Source organism: Moschus berezovskii, chromosome 20 (genome assembly GCF_049115385.1).
Source record: "Moschus berezovskii isolate FMDL1 chromosome 20, NW_MosBer_1.0, whole genome shotgun sequence".
Taxonomy (NCBI): domain Eukaryota; kingdom Metazoa; phylum Chordata; class Mammalia; order Artiodactyla; family Moschidae; genus Moschus; species Moschus berezovskii.
Genome location: NC_142479.1, coordinates 69398631 through 69419490, shown reverse-complemented (window position 1 = coordinate 69419490; position 20860 = coordinate 69398631). Strand labels below are relative to the sequence as shown.

General features: G+C 49.0%; 1 protein-coding gene across 4 annotated transcripts in view; it reads right to left on the bottom strand.

Moving 5' to 3' along the window:
- Positions 1-20860, bottom strand: part of SLC39A11 (solute carrier family 39 member 11) — a 289985-nt gene that overhangs the window by 111412 nt on the left and 157713 nt on the right. For all 4 annotated transcript variants that reach the window (XM_055408696.2, XM_055408697.2, XM_088829378.1 and 1 more), the window contains exon 6: positions 1035-1205. In XM_055408696.2, the coding sequence (XP_055264671.1) occupies positions 1035-1205 (171 nt within the window). The remainder of the gene's footprint in view (positions 1-1034; positions 1206-20860) is intronic.

Sequence of the window (20860 nt, the reverse complement as noted above, 5' to 3'; positions counted from 1 at the left end):
CAGAGGCTGCCCGGAACCAGGACACAAATGTCCGCCTTTACCCTCTCCCCTTCAGTACAAAAGAAGGCTGAATTCCAACTCGGGCACGGCGGTTCTTTGGCTCCCCTTCAGTATAAAAGAAGGCTGAATTCTAACTCAGGCACGACGGTTCTTTGGGACAAGAGTCCACCACCCTCCTGGTTTGCTGGTTTCCCGAATAAAGTTGCTATTCCTTGTCCCAACAACTCACCTCTTGATTTATCGACCTGCCGTGCAGTGAGCAAGACAAACTTGGACTTGGTAACGACAGGGATATCTCCGAAAGATGCCCCCAGGAAGGAAGCAGGTAAGGCAAGCATCAGCGTAAAACATACTGAATTCAATACTTTAACAGAGCATCAGGGGGACTTGCCTGGTGGTCCGGTGGTTAAGAATCTGCCGTTCAATGCAGAGGATGTGGGTTTGATCCCTAAGCCCACGTACCACAACTGAGACCCAATGCAGCCAGAAATAAACAAACATTAAAAAAAAAAAAAATTAAAAAAGCATTAAGAAAAGCCAGAGACATTCCGTGTTTACGAGAGGCAACAGCTAATGAATCTGTGCCCAAATAACTTGGTATCAAATATGTGAACAAAGGAATTCAGAGGTGGACACTGGAGTGAAATTGTCTGCAGGAACTGGAACAGGAAGTTGTAACATATGATGACCAATCCAGAGCCAGTAACGCGGAAGATAAACTCAGGAAAGGTTGGGGCTCTCTCCCCGACACCCGCTGAGCAGGGCTCCCCAGCCTCCGGCCACAGACGGGCACCTGCTATCAGGTAGGCGGCAGCGCTCGGTTAGACAGAAAGTGCGCAAGAAATGCGATGCACTCGCATCGTCCCCAAACCGTCCGCACGGCCCCGCTCCACGGAAGAATGGTCCTCCACGAAACTGGTCCCAGCGGCCAAGAAGGCTGGGGGCGTCTGCCCCGCACCACAGCTGCCCGGGCCCCTCGTCAAGTGGCCGAGCCGACAGAGATGCTCCGCCTGCGGACGCTCGCGGGCTCTCACCTGGGATGTTGTGGATGGTGACGGCCAGGGTGAGCAGCGCGACCCGCCGCCAGCTGCTGCCGCCGGGCTGCGCCGCGCCGCCCCGAGGCGGCCCGGGGGCGGCGGGGCCCTCCGCGAGGTCGGCGGCCACGGCCCTCTTCCTCTGATACGCCTCGCCGTTCTCACTCTTGTCTGAGCGGAAAGAGAGCAAAGGGAGAGCCGTTAGAAAGGAGGCACGTCAGGACTCGGACAAGCGGCGGCAGGGGGGCAGCTTGCAGGGCCGGAGGAGGTCTGTTTCCTAACCTCCTAATGGTCCCTACACGCATCTACCTGATCCTCCGCACCTTCGTTCATTACTCTGTTCTTAGGGTCAGATTATCCCAAATACTCATGGTTTCCCAAATACCCAGATTATCCCAAATATCCATGGGTGATCCTCATGCGACGAGTTGACTCACTGGAAAAGACTCTGATGCTGGGAAGGATTGGGGGCGGGAGGAGAAGGGGACGACGGAGAATGAGATGGCTGGATGGCATCACCGACTCGATGGACATGAGTTTGAGTGAACTCCGGGGGTTGGTGATGGACAGGGAGGCCTGGCGTGCTGTGATTCATGGGGTCGCAAAGAGTCGGACACGACTGAGCGACTGAACTGAACTGAATGGAGGCAAATTGCCCGGCTCTAAAATACGGGAGAACAAGGCTGAGACAGAGAATCCAGGCTGCGTTCACAGCGTGGGGGTTACCTATCAGGGAGGCTTCCTGGAGGAGGAGGGTCTTGATCAAATCCTAAACCCACGGTGGCACAAATGGAAAGGAGAGTCTCTCCATCATCTGAGCCTGCAGACCCTGACTCGGATGATACAGACAGGCCACCAGGTCCTGTCGTTGGGACGTCTGCCGTGAGCAGGGAAACCCGACAGCCCAGTTTTGACTTGCTCTCCCAGGGGGGTTACTAGTGGCCTCTGCACTCTCAAAAGTGTCCTGCTTTGGAGGATACATTGTGGGGCTTCCCAGGCTGGGGGGAACAGCAGAAGCTTGACTGAGGCTCTGCTCTGACGGGGCCAGTGTACTTGAAGCAAACAGGGAAGTCCCCATGGTGGCCGCTTCCCTTCTCTGGGGACGTGTTTTTCACAAGCAAAATCATTCTTATCTCTGAGCTGAAAACTGCAGAAAACTTTTTCCAACATCAAATTAAGAAACTTGGAGGCTTCCGTTACCCCTGACCCCAGGAGCATGGTGCGGCCTCTGCTCACTCCTGCCGGAAAAGCAAGACAAGGGCGCTTATCTCACACCCTGGGTACTTCGTGTCAAGACCAGAATCTCACTGCATAAAGGGGATCAGATCTCTGATTCCATTTTCAGATGAACAGACTTTACTGGAATACATCAAAACATGAAAACAACAACAACAACAAAAAAAAAAAAAAAAACCATTACGCGGTGGTTTGCTGAGACCAAGCAGCTTGAAAAAGAAGAAAGAGGAGCAGGGCGGGCAGGCTCGCTCCTCCCCAGCTGGCCTCAGGGGTCTTTCTCCCAGGGACAGCGGAGGCTCAGAGCCACTGGGAAGAAGGGGCCTGTGATCCATCCTCTCAAGTGCCAGGGTCATCAGCCCTCCAATGGTTGGGAACCAAAAGGCAGGACACTGGCCCCTGGAGGGTGCGACTGTCTCAGGCGATAGCGACACCTCCAAGGCAATATTTGCACAAGTGGAAGCTCAACGTTCACTTTGTGGTGTCTCTACGTGTGTGTGTGTGTGTGTGGCATCTCTACGTGTGTGTGTGTGTACGTGAGCAAGTGTGTGTGTGTGTGTGTGTGTGTGTGTGTACGTGAGCAAGTGTGCAATTACACCCGGGACCCGCCTTTTTTTAATTAATTCGTTTGGTTTTGTCTGCGCTGGGTCTTCGTTTCTGCTCAGGCTCTTCTCTAGCCGTGGCGAGCGAAGGCTACTCTCTAGTTTCGGAGCAGAGTTTCTCTTGCTGCAGAGCACAGGCTCTAGGCCCATGGGCTCAGCAGCTGTAGTGCACAGGTTCAGCTGCTCTAAGGCATGAGGGATCTTCCCAGACCACGGATCAAACCCATGTCCCCTGCAGTGCAGGCGGATTCTTATCCCCTGCTCCACTGGGGAAATCCAGTACCATCTTTTTTGCCTCCGCTGTTAGACCATCTTTGTGTGTGTATGCACAGGTGTGTGCTTCTCGGCACACCTCGTTTTTTTTTTTTTAATTGTTGACAATACCTGATAACTCAGGCTACACAGGCTTGTCGTGGAGCTGAACAAAACACGTGGGATTTTAAGCCCATAAAGACCAAGGGCACAAGCAAGCAGACCTGAGTGCTGGGCAGAGAGGAAGCTATGCAGTGATGGGGGCACTCAGCTGTCTCCGGGGCCAGTCAGTGGGCACCCCGGACGCCCGGACTCTCCTCTGAATACACAGCCCCAACAGGGATGCTCTCTGGTGGGAGTTGATAGAGATAAAGTAAAATAAAGGAATAACTCTTCCCTTTGGGATTTTCATAACTTCAGGAAGGACAGACGGGAGGACACGGCCCACGCCCTTAAATCTGAGGGACAGAAGGGTACTGTCCCAAACAAGCACGGGGAGGCCACGCTCATTTCTGTCACTGTCTCGGAAGGATCCGACTCTGGGTCTCCTGCAAGTGACACACAGACAGCAGCGGAGCCGGGGCCTTGCGGGCGAATTCCAGCGCCAAACAGGCCTGTAACTGGAAAGTCGGGGGTGTGAAGACGGATGATCGAGACGAGGATGCGCGCCTCGCCTCGGGGTCCTCGCCGAAGTGTGAGCGCGGACGTGGCTGCCTTTCCCTGCTGGGAGACGGGAGGGTGCGAACACCTGATGCGCTGGGAAAGGTAAACAAGCCAGCATTTGATAACAGCTGCTAATGAGCCTGCAACAGGAACATTAGTCCAGATAAATCATCACCGAAAGGAAGGGTGCGTCCCCAGCCGTGAATGTTCTCGCCTCTCCTGGGAAGGCTGGTTAAACCTTCACACTCTGTCCAGTAAGATGCCAGCACCACGGACAAAGGGTGACCCCTAATCAGAGGCAACAGCTGAGCCTGGCATGGGATTAGGGGTTGACCCGTGAGATTTCCTGGGATAGAAGAGCTCTGGGCACTTTTCAAGCAGGATTTGGCAAAGGGGAAGGACGTTTAGGGGAAGAAACAGCCGACGTCGGGTTTAGGAATGACAAACCTCACCAGTGACACGGAGGGTAATACTGAGAACATGGCCTCAATAAATCCTCCATCCTTAAAAAAGCCCCACGAGGTGGAGATGACCCCCTTCGACCAACGAGGAACTTAGAGAACAGGGAGGCAGAGCAACTGGTTCCAAGTCACAGCCCCGAATCCCAAGTCCCGAGTCCATCTTGGATTCAGGGGTCAGGCTGGGGCCTTTGCCTCCAGAAGCCACCTCTGAACCAGGGCCCTGTGGTTGACCGGGAGTCGGAGGTGGAGTGGTGACCCAACCCTTTGCTCGCAAGAGTGTGTGTTAGTCGCTCAGTCACGTCCGATTCTTTGCGACCCCATGGACCGCAACCCACCCCAGGCTCCTCTGTCCCTGGGAGTCTCCAGCCAAGAATACTGGAGTGGGTTGCTGTTCCCTTCTCCAGGGGATATTCCCAACCCAGGGATCAAACCTGGGTCTCCTGCATTACGTGCAGATTCTTTACCATCTGAGCCACCATGGAAGCCCAAAAGCATAGCAAAGCCAGTCACTGCAGTGACATTTAGGAACTTGAAATCCAAGACACTTAAGTTCAGAGAGACCCAGTGAGCTTGCATCACCAGAGGCAGAAAAGGCTCCGTGGAAACCTCATATCTATAATCACTCCTGCTCGTCGACAGACCTGAAACCAAGAAGACACTATTTCTTAATGCATTAGATCTACTGTTTTAAGTATAAAGCCGCTGTCCATAGGATATATTTATTAACACCAAGCCAGGGACACTGGGTTACAATCCTTTAAGGAAGGTGGAAAGACTTCAAAGTTGCCGATCATCAAAACCCATTGTTTTAAAAAATTTAAACTCGAGCATCCACGCATCCATACCAAGAAGGGGCCCAAGGCCAGGGCTCAGCCTGCAGCCCCGCTCTTCATCCTTCCGGGGGAGGCACCCCGCTGCTAAATGTGAGAATCAGGGCCACAAGGAACAGACAGACCAGACCAAGGCTCCCTTTCCCAGCTGAATCACGAGGTGACTTTATTGCGCACTTTCTGTCCCCTGCTTGCTTCTCCCCCAAACAAGGGACGTGATGTCTATACCAACACACCATACTGTACAGCAAAAAACAGAGCCGGGTCTGGTGGGCACAAGCTGGGGAAGCTGGGGGAGAGGAGATAAGCCCCCTCCCCTCGGGGTCTGACTACCTGCCCCGTGAAAGGGCCTGATGTCCTCAGATCACAGGCTCTGAATCACTTTCCATCAGCGACGCTCTAGAAAGTAAGGTGGAACTTTCGATCTTCTTTCCAGTAAAAAAAAAAAATATATAAGGACAATTTTGGAACAATGAGTCCTTACGGATTCAAGGACCTCAGACAGACTTCATCTAGCTAGATAAATGCCACGGTAACCTTCGTTTCGTTCCCCATGGGCCCAGACTCAGCAGGAACAGGATGTTTGCTGTCCCTGTGATGATGTAACCGACCAAATCCATCAATAATAGACCCAGAGGTGGACGCTCAGGCCACCAGAGAATAAGAGGAACGCTAATTAACAGATCATCAGCCACAAGAGCTTTAGAAATGTCCCTAAGATATTCCTGGAGATGATCTGGTTGAATTAGCACAAGTAGTCAAATTCCCGTCGTCTAAACACAGAAGGCTTCAGGTCCCTGGAAAAAACTCCTTCCTCCTGAATCCTGGCTGTGCTATGCTTGTGCTCTGTCATGACCGACTCTGCAACACTGTGGCCTGTAGCCCGCCAGGCTCCTCTGTCCATGGGACTTCCCAGGCAAGAACACTGGAGTGGGTTGCCATTTCCTTCTCCAGGGGATCTTCCCAACCCAGGGACTGAACCCGCATCTCCTGTGTCTCCTGCATTGGCAGGTGGATTCTTTACCGCTGAGCCACCGAAGAAGCCTTTGTGGGTTATCCACTTTAAATACAGCAGTGTGTATGTGGCTTACACATCCTAATATACAGTTTCATATTCAACTTGTTTCATTTAAGACTACAGAATTATTTTCTAAATTCCTTAGCCTCCGGGACTCTAGTTTTTAATGGTTCCAGGGCATTTTTGTTTAGTCCGTCTCTCCTTTTCTTTTTTTGTTTGAGTTTGAATCATTGCTCTTAGTTTCCCAGATGTTAAAAGGCGCAGTGCTTCTCTCTCGCCACATGGGGGCGTACTCCTTCAGCTCCCTCCCATCCACCCCAGGAAAGTTCCTCCTTCACTTCAGGGACTAACTCTGTTTCCCAGCTTCACGATTCATACATACCATTGGACCCTGTAAAAGGGCTGGCCTACTACCCCAGGAAGCAGAGCTTAGCAAGGGAGGAAAAGCTCCCCCTGCCGGGACTTCCCTGGTGGTCCAGTGGTTAACACTCTGGCTCCCAATGCAAGGGGTCCGGGGTTCAATCCCTGGTCAGGGAACTGGATCCCACATGCTGCAACTTAGACCCGGTTCAGCCAAATAAATAAATAAAATAAAAGATATTAAATAACAACAACAACTCCTACTGCAAGTGGTGGGGGATGGGGAATCTCAGTGCAAAAGATCCTTAAATATTCCGGCGCTAACTTGCCTGCTCATAAATTACTCCTGGCCAACAACCGGTTTCCTAAAATTGAACTGCAACAGAGATGCAATGTGTCACGTGCCTTCCACAAATGCAAATGCAGAGAGATGCATCTGAAAAGAAACCAGAGAAGATTCCTTTCACCGACCCAGAGCTCCCTCCCCACCTTTCAGTAGTACGACCTCTTCAGGCTAATTTCTGCTTCCATTTCCAAAGAAAGGAGAAAAGGCCTTGGAGATGGAGCGATACACCAAACAAACTCATTGCTGGCTTTTGATCGTGGTGGGGAGGAGGAAAGTCCTGGTGGTTTCAGGGAGAAAAAAAGGATTTTCAAGGGCAGAGTTCAACATTTTGCCTTCAGTGCTGTCTTTGGAACCTGTCGGGCAACTGAAAGGTGACTCAGCTGTGAGGAACAGGGAAGGTGGGGGTGCTGTGGATGGGTGATAGAATGCAGTCTATCGCTGATCTAGAGACAGGAGGAAACGGAAGGAAAAAAGATGCTCATACCTTTCCTGGAAGAAATTCCTTACAAGCTCATTCACCCAGGACTGTCTTTAGATCGCCCAGAACACCCTGGAAATAGCATCACATCCGCTGCAAATGTAAAGTCCCGGCGTAAAACCAATGGCAGGACATTCATTTAAATGTCATCAATTTAATAATGTTTAATGGTTTTAACTGGTCAAGGCAGGGCTGGTTAGCCATTCAATCCATCCTGCCATTGGGCAAGGACCCCCCAGTACAAACTCTCCTCCAAATAACCTCACTTCTAAAGATACAAATGCAGACTTAAGCAACTTTGGAAAACCTACAAGTATACAGAAGAAAATTGAAATCACGTCAGCTGAAAAAAAATTTTTTGTGAGTTTGCTATATTTCCTTCCACGCTTTTTCAAGTGGTTTTACATAACTGGGACGATCACATTATACAACCACAGACTATTTCTGTTCCCACTGAACACAACACAAACATTCCCCCATATGATTAAAAACCCTTAGAAGCATTTCAAGCGGTACAAATTACTGTTCACCTTGTCAAACCACTGGGCATTTAGGCTATTCCTAAATTTTTCTTTTCCCTAAAAATATCACTGCAGAATCTTTAACCTACATAAACAATCAGCAATTTGAACCAAGTTCCCAGAAGTTGAACTGCTGATCCAAGGACCTTGACGGGTTGGTCTAACTAATTTCCGGAAAGACCACTCCATTTACAGTCCTCTAAGCAGGGTCTGCAAGTTTTCATCATGCTGTTTTTTTTTCAGTCAGCCTGAGTATTTTTCATTTAAAAATAAATGTATTCATTTATGGGAGAAATGACATTTCCCCTCACTTGTATGTCTCTGACTACAAATAAAAGTGGACATTTCCCATAGCTCCAGGCATACTGCTTTCCTCCTTTGTGCAAGGTCCTCTGTTAAGAGGAGGTCTCTTTAAGGAATGTGAATAGGATTAGACAGTTCCTTGGAGACATGAGCAATTTTCCTGTGATCCACTTATGCGTGTCAGTGAGTAATGAGATGGAGCTGGGAGGAGCGGGTATTATTATAAATCAGACAAATGGATCCAGCTGGTCATGTTGAAATTTCAGCCGCCACTTTCTAAATTCCTTTTTGACATTCCTCAGGACAGAAAAGTGCCCTTAAGAAAAAGTGTTGGACAGAACTATAGTTCAACAAAACCTCTATGTTAGAGCAACAGCATTCACAATAGCCAGGACGTGGAGACAACGGAGGCGCCCGTCAGTGGGGGAATGGGTAAAGAAGGCATGGTACATAAATGCAATGGAATACGACGCACTCATTAAAAAGAATGGACGAAAGCCAGCAGCAGCGACACAGATGGACCGAGGTTATCATACCGAGTGAAGTCAGAGAAAGACAAATGCCATATGATGCCGCTTACGTGCGGAACCTAAAAGGTGACACAGATGAACTTACTTGTGAAACAGAAACCCTCTCAGACACAGAACAGACTAGTGGTTGTCAAGGCGTGGTGGTGCTGGGGGAGAGATGGATCAGGGATTTGGGATTAGCAAAAGGAAACTGCTACACAGAGAATGGACAAACAACAAAATCCTACTGTATGGCACAGGGAACTTTATTCAGTAATGTGTGATAAATAAAATGGAAAAGTATGCAGAAGGATGTACATATGTACCTACATATAATATATATGCTTAACTGAGCCACTTCGCTGTTCAGCAGAAACTAAACACAACACTAAATCAACTATACCTCAACAACAAAAAAGTGAAACAGGCCTGCTATCAACATTCCAGTGTACCTCTGGGGGCCGCCGCTGCTGCTGCTGCTAAGTCGCTTCAGTCGTGTCCGACTCTGCGCGACCCCATAGACGGCAGCCCACCAGGGTCCTCCGTCCCTTGGATTCTCCAGGCAAGAATACTGGAGTGGGTTGCCTTCTCCAAGATTTGGGTGCAATGTGAACATTTTTATTGGGTTGCCACAAACCTTCAATTTATTTAAAAAAAAAAAGCAGTATCTGCAAAGTTCAGTAAACAAAGTACAATAAAACAAGGTCTGCCTCTACAGCAAGAATATCTAGTGTGGACAGGACCCTTGCCAGAGTTTCTGGATTTAGCAAATAAAAAGACAGGGTGCTGTTCAGTTGCAAATGAATTTCAGATAAAACAAAACCTTTCAGTATAAGTATATCCTGAATACTGCAGGGGATATCCTTATGCTTAAGAGTTCTCATTGTTGATCTGAAAGTTGATTTTGACTGGGTATCCTGTATTTTAACCGACAGCCCTGCTGCTGCTAAGTCACTTCAGTCGTGTCCGACTCTGTGTGACCCCATAGACGGAAGCCCACCAGGCTCCCCCTATCTGTGCCCAATTTCAGGCCCGAGTTCCAGAGCAGGGAGAAATTGGGCTGACAGTGACTGCACTCTCCTCTGAAAGTGGCCACACGTTTGTCTCAGCGCGAAATCTTTCAAGGATATTCTACGTGGGTCGTGTATAAGTCAGGATAGGAAAAGATTCCATGAGAGACCACTGAAGCATTAACTATGCTTAGTTACTAACCTTTAGGCAGAGACACATCTGGAGTTCAAGAAACATGGTGAAAACCTTAATCGGGGCTTCCCTGGTGGCTCCGATGGTAAAGAATCCACCTGCAGTGTGGGACACCCGGGTTCGATCCCTGGGTCAGGAAGATCCCCCAAAAAAAGGAATGGCACCCCACTCCAATATTCTTGCCTGGAGAATTTCATGGACAGAAGGAACCTGGCAGGCTATAGTCCACAGAGTTGCAAAGAGTCAGATATGACCGAGAAAAACCTTATTTACAATATTCAGTTCAGTTCAGTTCACTTCAGTCGCTCAGTCGTGTCCAGCTCTTTGCGACCCCATGAATCACAGCACGCCAGGCCTCCCTGTCCATCACCAACTCCCAGAGCTCACTCAAACTCACGTCCATAGAGTCAGTCATTCCATCCAGCCTTCTCATTCTCTGTCGTCCCCTTCTCCTCCTGCCCCCAATCCCTTCCAGCATCAGAGTCTTTTCCAGTGAGTCAACTCTTCTCATGAGGTAGCCAAAGTATTGGAGTTTCAGCTTTAGCATCAGTCCTTCCAATGAACACCCAGGACTGATCTCCTTTAGAATGGACTGGTTGGATCTCCTTGCAGTCCAAGGGACTCTCAAGAGTCTTCTCCAACACCACAGTTCAAAAGCATCAATTCTTTGGTGATCAGCCCTCTTCACAGTCCAACTCTCACATCCATACATGACCACTGGAAAAACCATAGCCTTGACTAGATGGACCTTGGTTGGCAAAGTAATGTCTCTGCTTTTTAATATGCTATCCAGGCTGGTCATAACTTTCCTTCCAAGGAGCAAGCGTCTTTTAATTTCATGACTGCAGTCACCTTCTGCAGTGATTTTGGAGCCCAAAAAAATAAAGTCTGACACTATTTCCACTGTTTCCCCATCTATTTCCCATGAAGTGATGGGACCAGATGCCATGATCTTATAGTAACTGAAATAGATGTATCTCCACTTATCACTCTAATAATCCACAGTCCACAGGAGCGTTGGAGGCTCTGTGCTATCTGTTTAAGAAGGCTGACTACAGCCCCTTGTCTTTTAAGTCTGCACAATTTTTCCAGGAGCTGGAAGTCATCCATGCCTTAGCTTTGATGCTTATGAATAAGCAATTGCTTTGCTACAACGGGGAAACAAATAGGTCTGCATAATTGGTAAAAAATTAAATGTACATCAGAAGAAGAAATGGGTTCTCTATTAGCTAAAGATTTCTCATCCTATTAAGCTAACCACCCACTAAAACGCTTCTTGTTCCAAATAGCTAAGTATGATAATAACTTCTCCTCTGCGTCAGTGGAGCCTGGATCTCCAATAAGATTAAAATGTCCACCTACCAGGTCAGCTCCTCTATTTTATAAAGGGACAAACAACTGTTTCATCAACATGAGCTCATCTCTGGTGAATTAACTGTTCGCTAAAAAATGAACCCCAAGTGGACTCCAGAGCTATGGCCAGTTCTCCGTAGTTGACCCGACACACTGTGTTCCGTGCAAACTCCCTGGTGGGGGAAGGGCCATCATGGCTGTTGGGGGGTCCATCAGCAAGGAGACGTTTTATTCCAAAGAGCTCCAGACCCCTCTTTGGAGGACTTCCCTAGTGGCTAGGATGGTAAAGAATCTGCCTACAATGTGGCAGACCCGGGTTGGATCCCTGGGTCAGGAAGATCCCCTGGAGAAGGGAATGGCTACCCACTCCAGTATTCTTGCCTGGAGAATTTCAAGGACAGAGCAGCCTGGCGGTCTATAGTCCATGAGGTTACAAAGAGTCGGACACAGCGGAGCAACTAACACCACATTAGAGAAAGGGCACCTTGGAGAACTTTGGGCATTTTGGAGAAGAAGGTTGAGCACAGCCTCTCTGGGAAAGATGGTGGCTCCTCCCTGGACTTATGTGGTTGTAAATTACCTGTTCTAGGAGGAGGCATCCAAAAGCACAGCAGTTATTTCAGGGCTCGTGTTCAACTGCTAGTATGAGCTTCATGGTCACTAGGCTCCCTTTCACCTTTGACAGAAGGCTGTTCTGCCATCTCCTCTAACTCTGAGAATAAAGACTCCGCCGAGATCACTGTACCTCCAAGTGCAGAATGAACACCATCCATAGCTGTGCATGGTGGCAGCTCTTAAAAGATGACTCCAGGACACCCTCCTGGTAGATCCCGAATTAGAGCCTCTGGGAAAAGGGCCCAGGAGTCTGCACTGTACAAGCCACACACCTCCTCCAGGCTCACCCCAGAGCAATTCTGATGCAGATGATGTTCTAAACATGAATGTTTTAGGGACTTCACTGGTGGTTCCATGGTTAAGACTTTGCCTTCCAATGCAGAGGGTGCGGTTTTGATCCCGGGTTGGGATCCCATGTGCTTCTTGGCCAAAAACCCCCATAAAATAGAAGCAGTGTTGTAGAAAATTCAATAAGGACTTTTAAAATGGTCCACATCAAAAATAAAACTTAAGTAAAAAAGGATAACAAGGAATTATGTGGGGGGTTCGGACCAGGGGTTGAGCAGCCTCTCAACACAGGGCCTTACTAACCAGAAGGAAAGTCCAGGAGACGATGGACATACTGGAAGCAAACGGCACAGCACTGGACAAGGACCACAGACAAAGTCCCTTTCCTGGGGGAGAGGTCGTAGGTCTTCACAAAGTTTATCATCCCACGAGAACCTGCATGCACTTTTCTGGGTAGAGAAGGGCCCCTGTGCCAGCGTAACCTATGAGCCTGGAAGGGTGAAGCCGTATCAATGCCCTGTTGGACATCCGTGGGTTAGTTGGGCTCATTTCCAATCAGCCTGGGCTTAGCAATTAGCATTACATTGAGATACAAATAATTTACACATTATGGAAATCAGCTAAATGTCTGTCTCTAAAGGTCTTGTTTTCCTAATCAGGTAAATATTTCCCCAGCAGAATTTCCGTGCTATTAATCTGTTCAAGAAATATTTCAGACAGAGGGCAGGGGTAAACTTCAACACAGCTACCCACGTTGTTAGGAAAAACAAAACAAGACTCCAAGATCAGGGTGCCAACTAGTAAAGAAAACCCACTCTCCCACCCCGGGTGTTTCCAGGGCACGTTGTGTGACAGCGAAATTCTGCGAAGTTTGACTTGCGGGCGGAGGGTGGACCGTGGAAAGAAAACCTGCTAACACAGCTGGGGAAGCGTGACGGAGACGTTCCTGGCCGATCTGGCGCTAGTTTGCGAGTTCCGTCACTGCCGTCCCACTCTCCAGATCAGCAAAAGTGACCCGGACGCACGAGCCGCCTGCTTCTCGGCTGGGACGATCGGGGAAGAAAGCTACCAGGGCTGTGGGTCCTCTGGATTCTCCTTTCAGCATGTGCACCTGTGTGTGCCCACGTGTGAGAGAGAAAGGGAGACACCAGTGTGCTCACCCCAGATCAGCATCATGTTTTTGCTCCGAGGCGCTCTAACAGTCTCTCTCAGTCCTCTTAGGGCAGCGAGGGGTCCCCATTCTTTCTGGCACCAGGGACCACTTTCATGGAAGACAACTTTTCCTCTGACCCTGCGGTGGGGGCAGGGGGGATGGTGTCAGGATGATTCAAATGCATCACATTTACTGTGCACTGTATTCCAATCATTATTACAGCAGCTCCCCCTCAGCTCATCGGGCATTAGATCCCGGAGGGTGGGGACCCCTGTCTTAGGGGATTGTCAACCAAAGAAAAGAACACACGGTGGGTGCGGGCAGCCGGGGATGGGGCGGACACAGGCCGAGTCACTGGCCGAAGGCACCCAGGCCTCCAGGAGCCGCCTACCAGGGAGACAAGACGGGGGGATGCCCACAGCAGGCTCTTCGGCATTCTCCTCTTTTCTCACCCCTCCAGGCTTCTCTCTGCCCCTTCTCCGAGCTAACGACACAGGACTCTCGGCGTCACTGGGCACAGAGGATGCGAGGGGAGTGCTGCTGGGGGACCAGAGGAGACTTGGTTCACTCGCTTTCGAGGAGCCGGTTCCTGGGCCGCCCGGGTTCTCATCCCACCACGTCCTGGTTCTACCCCTTCAGGGACGTCACTCGTGCCCGGGGACCTCGGTCTCCATCTCCACGGAGGGATGCTGATGCGCCCGTCCTTAAGTTCAGCTGAGAGGAGACGGGTGCGGGGCCTCCGGCGGGCACACAGCAACTACAGTGCAAAACCCGTCCGTCTCAGCAGCTCCCACGGTGAACTTGTATTCCATTTATAAAATCATGAAAGAAGTGTTAATGGCATGGCTAGCATACCTAGTCCGTTCTTCACTTAAATCGCCAAAAGCAGGAGGTTTGTAGTGAAGGAGGAAAAAATTGGATCATGATCGAACCCGGTGCAGAATTTTCAAGCACCCCCAGCGCCCCACACCCGCAGAGCAGAATCAGGCCACGACTGTAATGTGAATGGGTCAAAATTCCACAGTTGCGTTGACATTTTCAACTTTCAGGAAGGAACACATGCCGCTAGAGACAAGAGGAACGTTCCTGCAATAAAAGGAGTGGCCCGGCGCCCTTCAAGACGCCGTCAATCTCTCTTGGAACTACTGTTAGGAGCCCTAACATCTGAGTAGCCAGGATAGGCCTGAGACCTTGCTTAGGCCTAAGTTTTGATTTCCTGGAGAGAGGGTGGAGGCTAAGTCCACAGAAACTCCTCCGTAAGAAGATCCCACCGGCGCCAAAATTAAGAAACTCCTCCCTAGAAAAGTCCCCCCGGCGCCAAAAGTCGGGCCAATCAGAGTAAAAAGGGAAATCCCCCAGAAAAACCCCGCGCGCATAAACTGGCCAATGAGCTTCCGTGCGTGCACGAACTGGCCAATGAGCTTCTGCCAGCTTGATCTTTTGAACAGAAATAGGTGCTTATGTAACCTGAGACTATAAAAACCGCTGTGACCTGGGCTCGGGGCTCTTGTCTCACTCCACTGCACTGGAGGAGGCATGAGCCCTAGCTCGAGCTAGAAATAAACCCCATTCTTGCTTTTGCATTGCTGCGAGTGTCTTATTCTACCAGTATGGGGGGACTGGACTCAGGGCATAACACTACAAAGCAACTTTTTTTTTTCTTTCATTTTTTAAAAAATAGAGTTACTACTGATCTAATGCAGTTTACTTAGGTTAAGTGATACCAGTTTTCACTTCCTAAAAAAATATGTGACAATCAAGGAGATGGGAGCAAAGTAGGTCACCAGCATACCTGCTTATGATCCAGAGAAAGCTGTGATATGTGGACAGACAGATATAGAAAGATAGCTGGACAGGCAGGAGTGAAAGTGAAGTGAAGTGAAAGTCGCTCAGTCGTGTCTGACTCTTTTCGACCCCATAGACTATACAGTCCATGGGATTCTCCAGACCAGAATACTGGAGTGGGGAGCCTTTCCCTTCTCCGGGGGATCTTCCCAACCCAGGGATCGAACCCAGGTCCCCCGCATTGCAGGCAGATTCTTTACCAGCTGAGTCACAAGGGAAGCCCAAGAATACTGGAGTGGGTAACCTATCCCTTCCCCAGCAGATCTTCCTGACCCAGGCATCGAACCAGGGTCTCCTGCATTGCAGGCAGATTCTTTACCAACTGAGCTGTCAGGGAAGCCCCAGACAGGCAGACATACATACATAAATATACATGTGATCTATGTAATATAAATAAATAATATTCTGATGCTATCTCATTAAACTATTCTATTTCCATTTTCAGATTTAATTTCATATATATATATATATATATTAATATTTTGTTGTTGTTGTTTAGTTACTAAGTCATGTCCAACTCTCTGTGACCTCATAGACTGTATCTTGCCAGGCTCCTCTGTCCATTCAGCTCTGAGGGACTGCTCTGAAGAGGTAAGGAAGAAGTCAGGATACACAGAAGTTTTTGAAAACAAAACTAAACAAAAACAGGTAGTCAGAACACCAAGAGACTAGTGTTAATTAAAGGGAAAAAAACACCAGACATCTCAAGTTAATGAATTCAGTACTTTCCTCTGTATCAGAAGATGCAAGAGTCTGGCTCATTGAAATCATGCCTTTGAAATGCACCTTCACTGTCTAGGGCCAGGATCCCATTCTTCTCCATCCTGAATCCCCTCAGGGTGCGCAGCCCAGGGCGGCTACAGTGGCGGATGGTTTGACGGCCCCCAGCATCCTTTGTTTACCGATCTGGCAGGTAACATTCTGTCCTCAGAATCAAAGGGCATAAAATTTCAGTTAAGCACGATGCACAAGCTCTACAGACCTGTTGCACCAACAGTCAACACTAACGTGTCCTACATTTAAAACTCTGGCAAGGGAGAGTAGATCTCACATGAAGTATTCTTACCATAATAAATAACATTTAAAAAGAAATGACACCTAAATACTTCTATAAAAATTATACTTTAAAACTTTAAGTTCAGATTCTCAGAAATCATGGCAGGGCTCAGGATTCTGCAGGTATGACAGGCATTCTAGAAAACAAAGCTTAGGGGAGAAAGAAGGATCCAGGAAAACACAATGAAAACCCATTAAGAATGGAATCCCAGGGGCTTTGCTGGTGGTCCAGGTGTGCTCACAATGAAGGCAGTCTGGGTTCGATCCCTGGTCGAGGGATTACAACTAAAGTTCCCATGCTGCAACTAAAGTTCCCATGACGCAGCTAAGACCAGCGCAGCCATAAATAAATAAAATATATATTAGAAAGAGCGGATGCCCAAGCTTGCTACGTCCAGCCCAGATCCCCTGCCAACTGTTCACTGGATATCTTCACTTGGGGGTTGTCTTGTCATTTTGCTCACTCTGTACTAAATGGAATGTGTCATCTTACACCTCAAATGTGTTCCTCCTCTTGCAATCACTCTTAGGATGACAGATTCCATAATTGCCCTCACTTACCAAATGAGGAACATGGGAGCAAGTGTCAGTGCAGAAAACCCAAGGAACCCACACTGAGAAACCCTGTTCCAAGAGGACCCAGGGAAACCCAGGAAGGGATGCTGGCAGGGGGGTGGGGAGTGCGGAGGGGAGGGGGCAGGGTGCTGCGCTGTGCCCACGGGATAACCTGCCAGGCCCTTCACAACCATTCCTGAACCTAGTCCAAAGTATGTGAGCGAGAACCGAATATCCAACCCAGAAGGGCTACCTGGGGCTTTTCCTGACATTATCAGAATGGAGCATTTATCCAGCCTAAACCCCTGAAGCGGCGAGTTCTCCCCTGCCCACCAAAATCTGTCCCCGATTATGCCCCTGCAGCCCCGATCCTGCAGAGGAGTCGGGTCTGGGCTCAGCCTAGCCTGTGGGACCACTGGCGCCAGAGGCAGGTAGCGAGGTGGGGGTGGGGGCTACGAAAAGCAGGGAGCGTGCTGCCATGGCAACCGACGATTAACCAGGGATGGGGAAGAAGATGCTCAGTTAATTGAAACCCAGGCAACGTTTTAACTCAAACGCTGAGAAAGTTAATGCTTGCTTAGATTTTCTCTTGTCCTCTTTCCCTGCTGTCTTTTCTTGCCAGCAAGTGGCTTTAAACCACTGCCTCCCTCCACAGCCCCCTCCACAATCACCCCTAAAGATGCGATTTCTGAAAATCCACCAAATCAAATCTCCCCTTCCCGTCACCACAGCCGGGCACAGAGCGGCCTGCGAGCTCCAGTTTTCTCTAGCGCCTCTCCATCCCAGAGGAAATTCTGTTTGCCCGAAAGATCCTTAGGATTGCGTGCGTTCTCCCATCTCTTCCCCACGGCAGGAATCCAAGACAGGTGTTCTCACTCTGTAATATGAGTGAGAATCGCTCGGAGAATTCTCCAAGGCAGGGTCCCCATCCCAGGAGAGCTGACTGTGGCAGATCCTTTTCGAGCTCCCCAAGGAATCTTGATATAAAGAGAAGAAGTTTCAACCCATGAGAAATGCAGCCCAACGGGTGTGGGCTTCTCCCACAGCGCTGTCCGCCATGGGGCAGGCTGGGCTCAGCTCAAGCTGGACATGTCCCGGCCTCTCGCCCACCAGATGAACCGCAGAGGGTGAAAGGGTTAACAGAAGAACCCCCTGCCACCTCTCTGTGGGCTCCCTAAGGCATGTTCTGAATGTGCTGGACTCCCCTGGAAAACACCTCCTAGGATCCTCACCATCAAGACATGCCTTCTTCCAGCTGCAAAAAACAAAGATGATTGGAACCCAGAAATATTCATGGATGAACTCACTGCTTTCAACGTGAGTCCCCCCAAGTCAAAAATTCCCTCCCAGGTTACCAGCTTAACACGAGTACAAACACAGCTCATGGGTCAGTCTTGAGGATAGTGAACGTTTGTTCATATGTTTATTTCCTTGTCCAGTGTATGGAAACGTCAAATCACAAGTCTTGAAAAAGACACAAGTTCATGAAACTCCAGGAAGTGAGGCTGAAGGATGATCGGCTGCCTGGCAGAACCTGGGACACAAAGAAGCTGGCCAACCACTGAGCACCAGATGCAAGCAGGATTGCTTTGCAGATGTAAGTTTCTGCTGGAGATAGGTAGGTTTCCAGCAAGACTAACGATTAAGATAAAACGGAAATCTCCCTCCACAAACACCTAGAAATATGCATGAAATAAACAAACCAAAAAGGTTTCAAATGCACATCTGAGCTTGCAACACAGAAAAGGAATATTACACGTCAACTATGCCTCAAATATGTACATATATATATGCCTAATCGATGCTTTTGAACTGTGGTGTTGGAGAAGACTCTTGAGAGTCCCTTACACTGCAAGGAGATCCAACCAGTCCATTCTAAAGGAGATCAATCCTGGATGTTCATTGGAGGGACTTATGCTAAAGCTGAAACTGCAATACTTTGGCCACCTCATGCGACAAGTTGACTCACTGGAAAAGACTCTGATGCTGGGAAAGGTTGGGGGTGGGAGGAGAAGGGGACGACAGAGAATGAGATGGCTGGATGGCATCACCGACTCTGTGGACATGAGTTTGAGTGTACTCCGGGAGTTGGTGATGGACAGGGAGGCCTGGCGTGCTGTGATTCATGGGGTCACGGAGAGTCGGACACGACTGAGCGACTGAACTGAACTGAACTTGATAAAAGGGCTTCCCAGGTGACGCTAGTGGTAAAGAACCTACCTGCCAATGCAGGAGACAGTAAGAGATCAGTTTCGATACCTGGGTCGGGAAAATCCCCTGGAGGAGGGCATGGCAACCCACTCCAGCATTCTTGCTGGAGAATCCCATGGACAGAGGAGCCTGGTGGGCTACAGTCCGCGGGGTCGCAAAGAGTCAGACACAACTGCAGAGACTTAGTGCACAAACATGCAACTTGATGAGAGCCATGAGAGAAGAAATTAAAACCGCTGAAAAGCAGCACATGTAACAAAGAGAAAGCAGACATATTAGCACATTAAAAATAAAAAACACCAAAGCAAGTGAAAAATACATACACAGACATAAAACTGAAATGAGGCTGCCGTCGTATGGATTTTGATGATGCCCGCAGAGAATATGCAACATGTAACACCATTCCAGGTTGATGAAAGCTGTCTGAATGGAATAACACTGTCAAAGAGCTAAAGGAAATAAACATTTCTGTCAACCTAGAAATTTAAATGCAACTCAATTTTCCCTTTCACGAGTCGGAGCAAAATAAAGGTATTTTTAGAGAAGACTAAGCTTTTTCCCTTCATGGATCCCAGATGAAGAAGCATTAAAGGAAGAGTGGAAGCAAGGAAAGTCACAAGCCAGCAGCAGACAGCACCTGCTGATGGGGCAGACCCTGGCAATGGTCGAGAAGTCCATTTGGAAGTATCTGGAAGGGCCAGGTTCTCGTAGCAAAGGGGAAAAAAGAAATCCTATTCCCACTTAGGTTCAGTGCCCGAGGCCTGTAAATTAAGCCAACAAAGACAGACTAACAAGAAAAAAACAAACAGACCTTATCAAACGAAGGGGAAACTCAGGGATGAGTAACTCGAAGGTCTGAGTAGAACCTGGGGCTGCTGTAGCAACTTATCAAAGAACAACACATCTGGGGAGAAAGGGCACGACAAAGGAAGACAGAGGGAGGCCTTTAGGGATGGCCCGCTGGGAACGTCAACACGTGGGGGAACGAGTGGGGGGAACAGGTGGTTTGGGGAAGGCCTCTCAGAGACTCCATGGTGCCTCCTCTGGGCAGATGAGCTCTAAGCTCGTCTCTGGAGGGGAAGAGTCCTTCCGCTCCTCCTACGGCCTCTTCCTAACCAGCAATTTTATGTCCTGTTTCTTAGGTAGAAACTGGGAGGCCCAAGAGCCCTTCCTGCATCTGCCACTTCAGCTCCAAAGAACCAACACACCCAAGGAGCATACTTTGGGGTGGCGTGCTCTCCTCCCCCGCATTCTCAAAGACTGGCATACATGTTAAATATGCAACCCTGGGCTTCTTCCCCCGGGGAAGCGGGTTCTGGAAGCCAGAGGCAGATTCCGGTTTTTATATGGCAGTTTTTATAAAAAATTGATATTTTCTCCATCGGAAAAGAGCATAAAGAAGAAAAGAAAATGGTAATGTAATCCCACTGCCCAGATAATCCCTGCTGACATTCCAAAGCATAAGCTAGAGATATGTGGTTAGAAAGACAAGCAGAACAGTGAGACGTGAAATATTTCCTGCTGTATCAGTAAACAAGCACGTCACAGCCATCAGCTATTCCAGCCCTCCAATGGGAGCCTAAGGGCACTCAGGAGGGAGAAAAATACCTGCGCTGTAACAGCCATCAGATTGCAGCCACTCCCTGCGGTGAGCCCAGGGAAACTCAGGAGGTGAAGATACAGGATGCTTGCCCAAGGGAGCTGAGATGCGTGTGGAAGGAATGATTCCAGCGAGCCCAGACTCACACCTCCCCACACTACGGAAAAGCGCTGCGGTCCTTCACTTGGGCATCTGGTCTTCTTTAATTAACAATAATCTTTTGATCTTGCGACTACCTGCCCTTTGTGGCAAAACTTCTATATAACCTGGCTCCTCCCCTCGCCTCCTTGGAGCAGTTATCTCGGGGTCACCAGAGATGCTGTCCTCTGAGATGAAGTCTTAAAAGTTCCCACTGAATAAACAGAACTCTC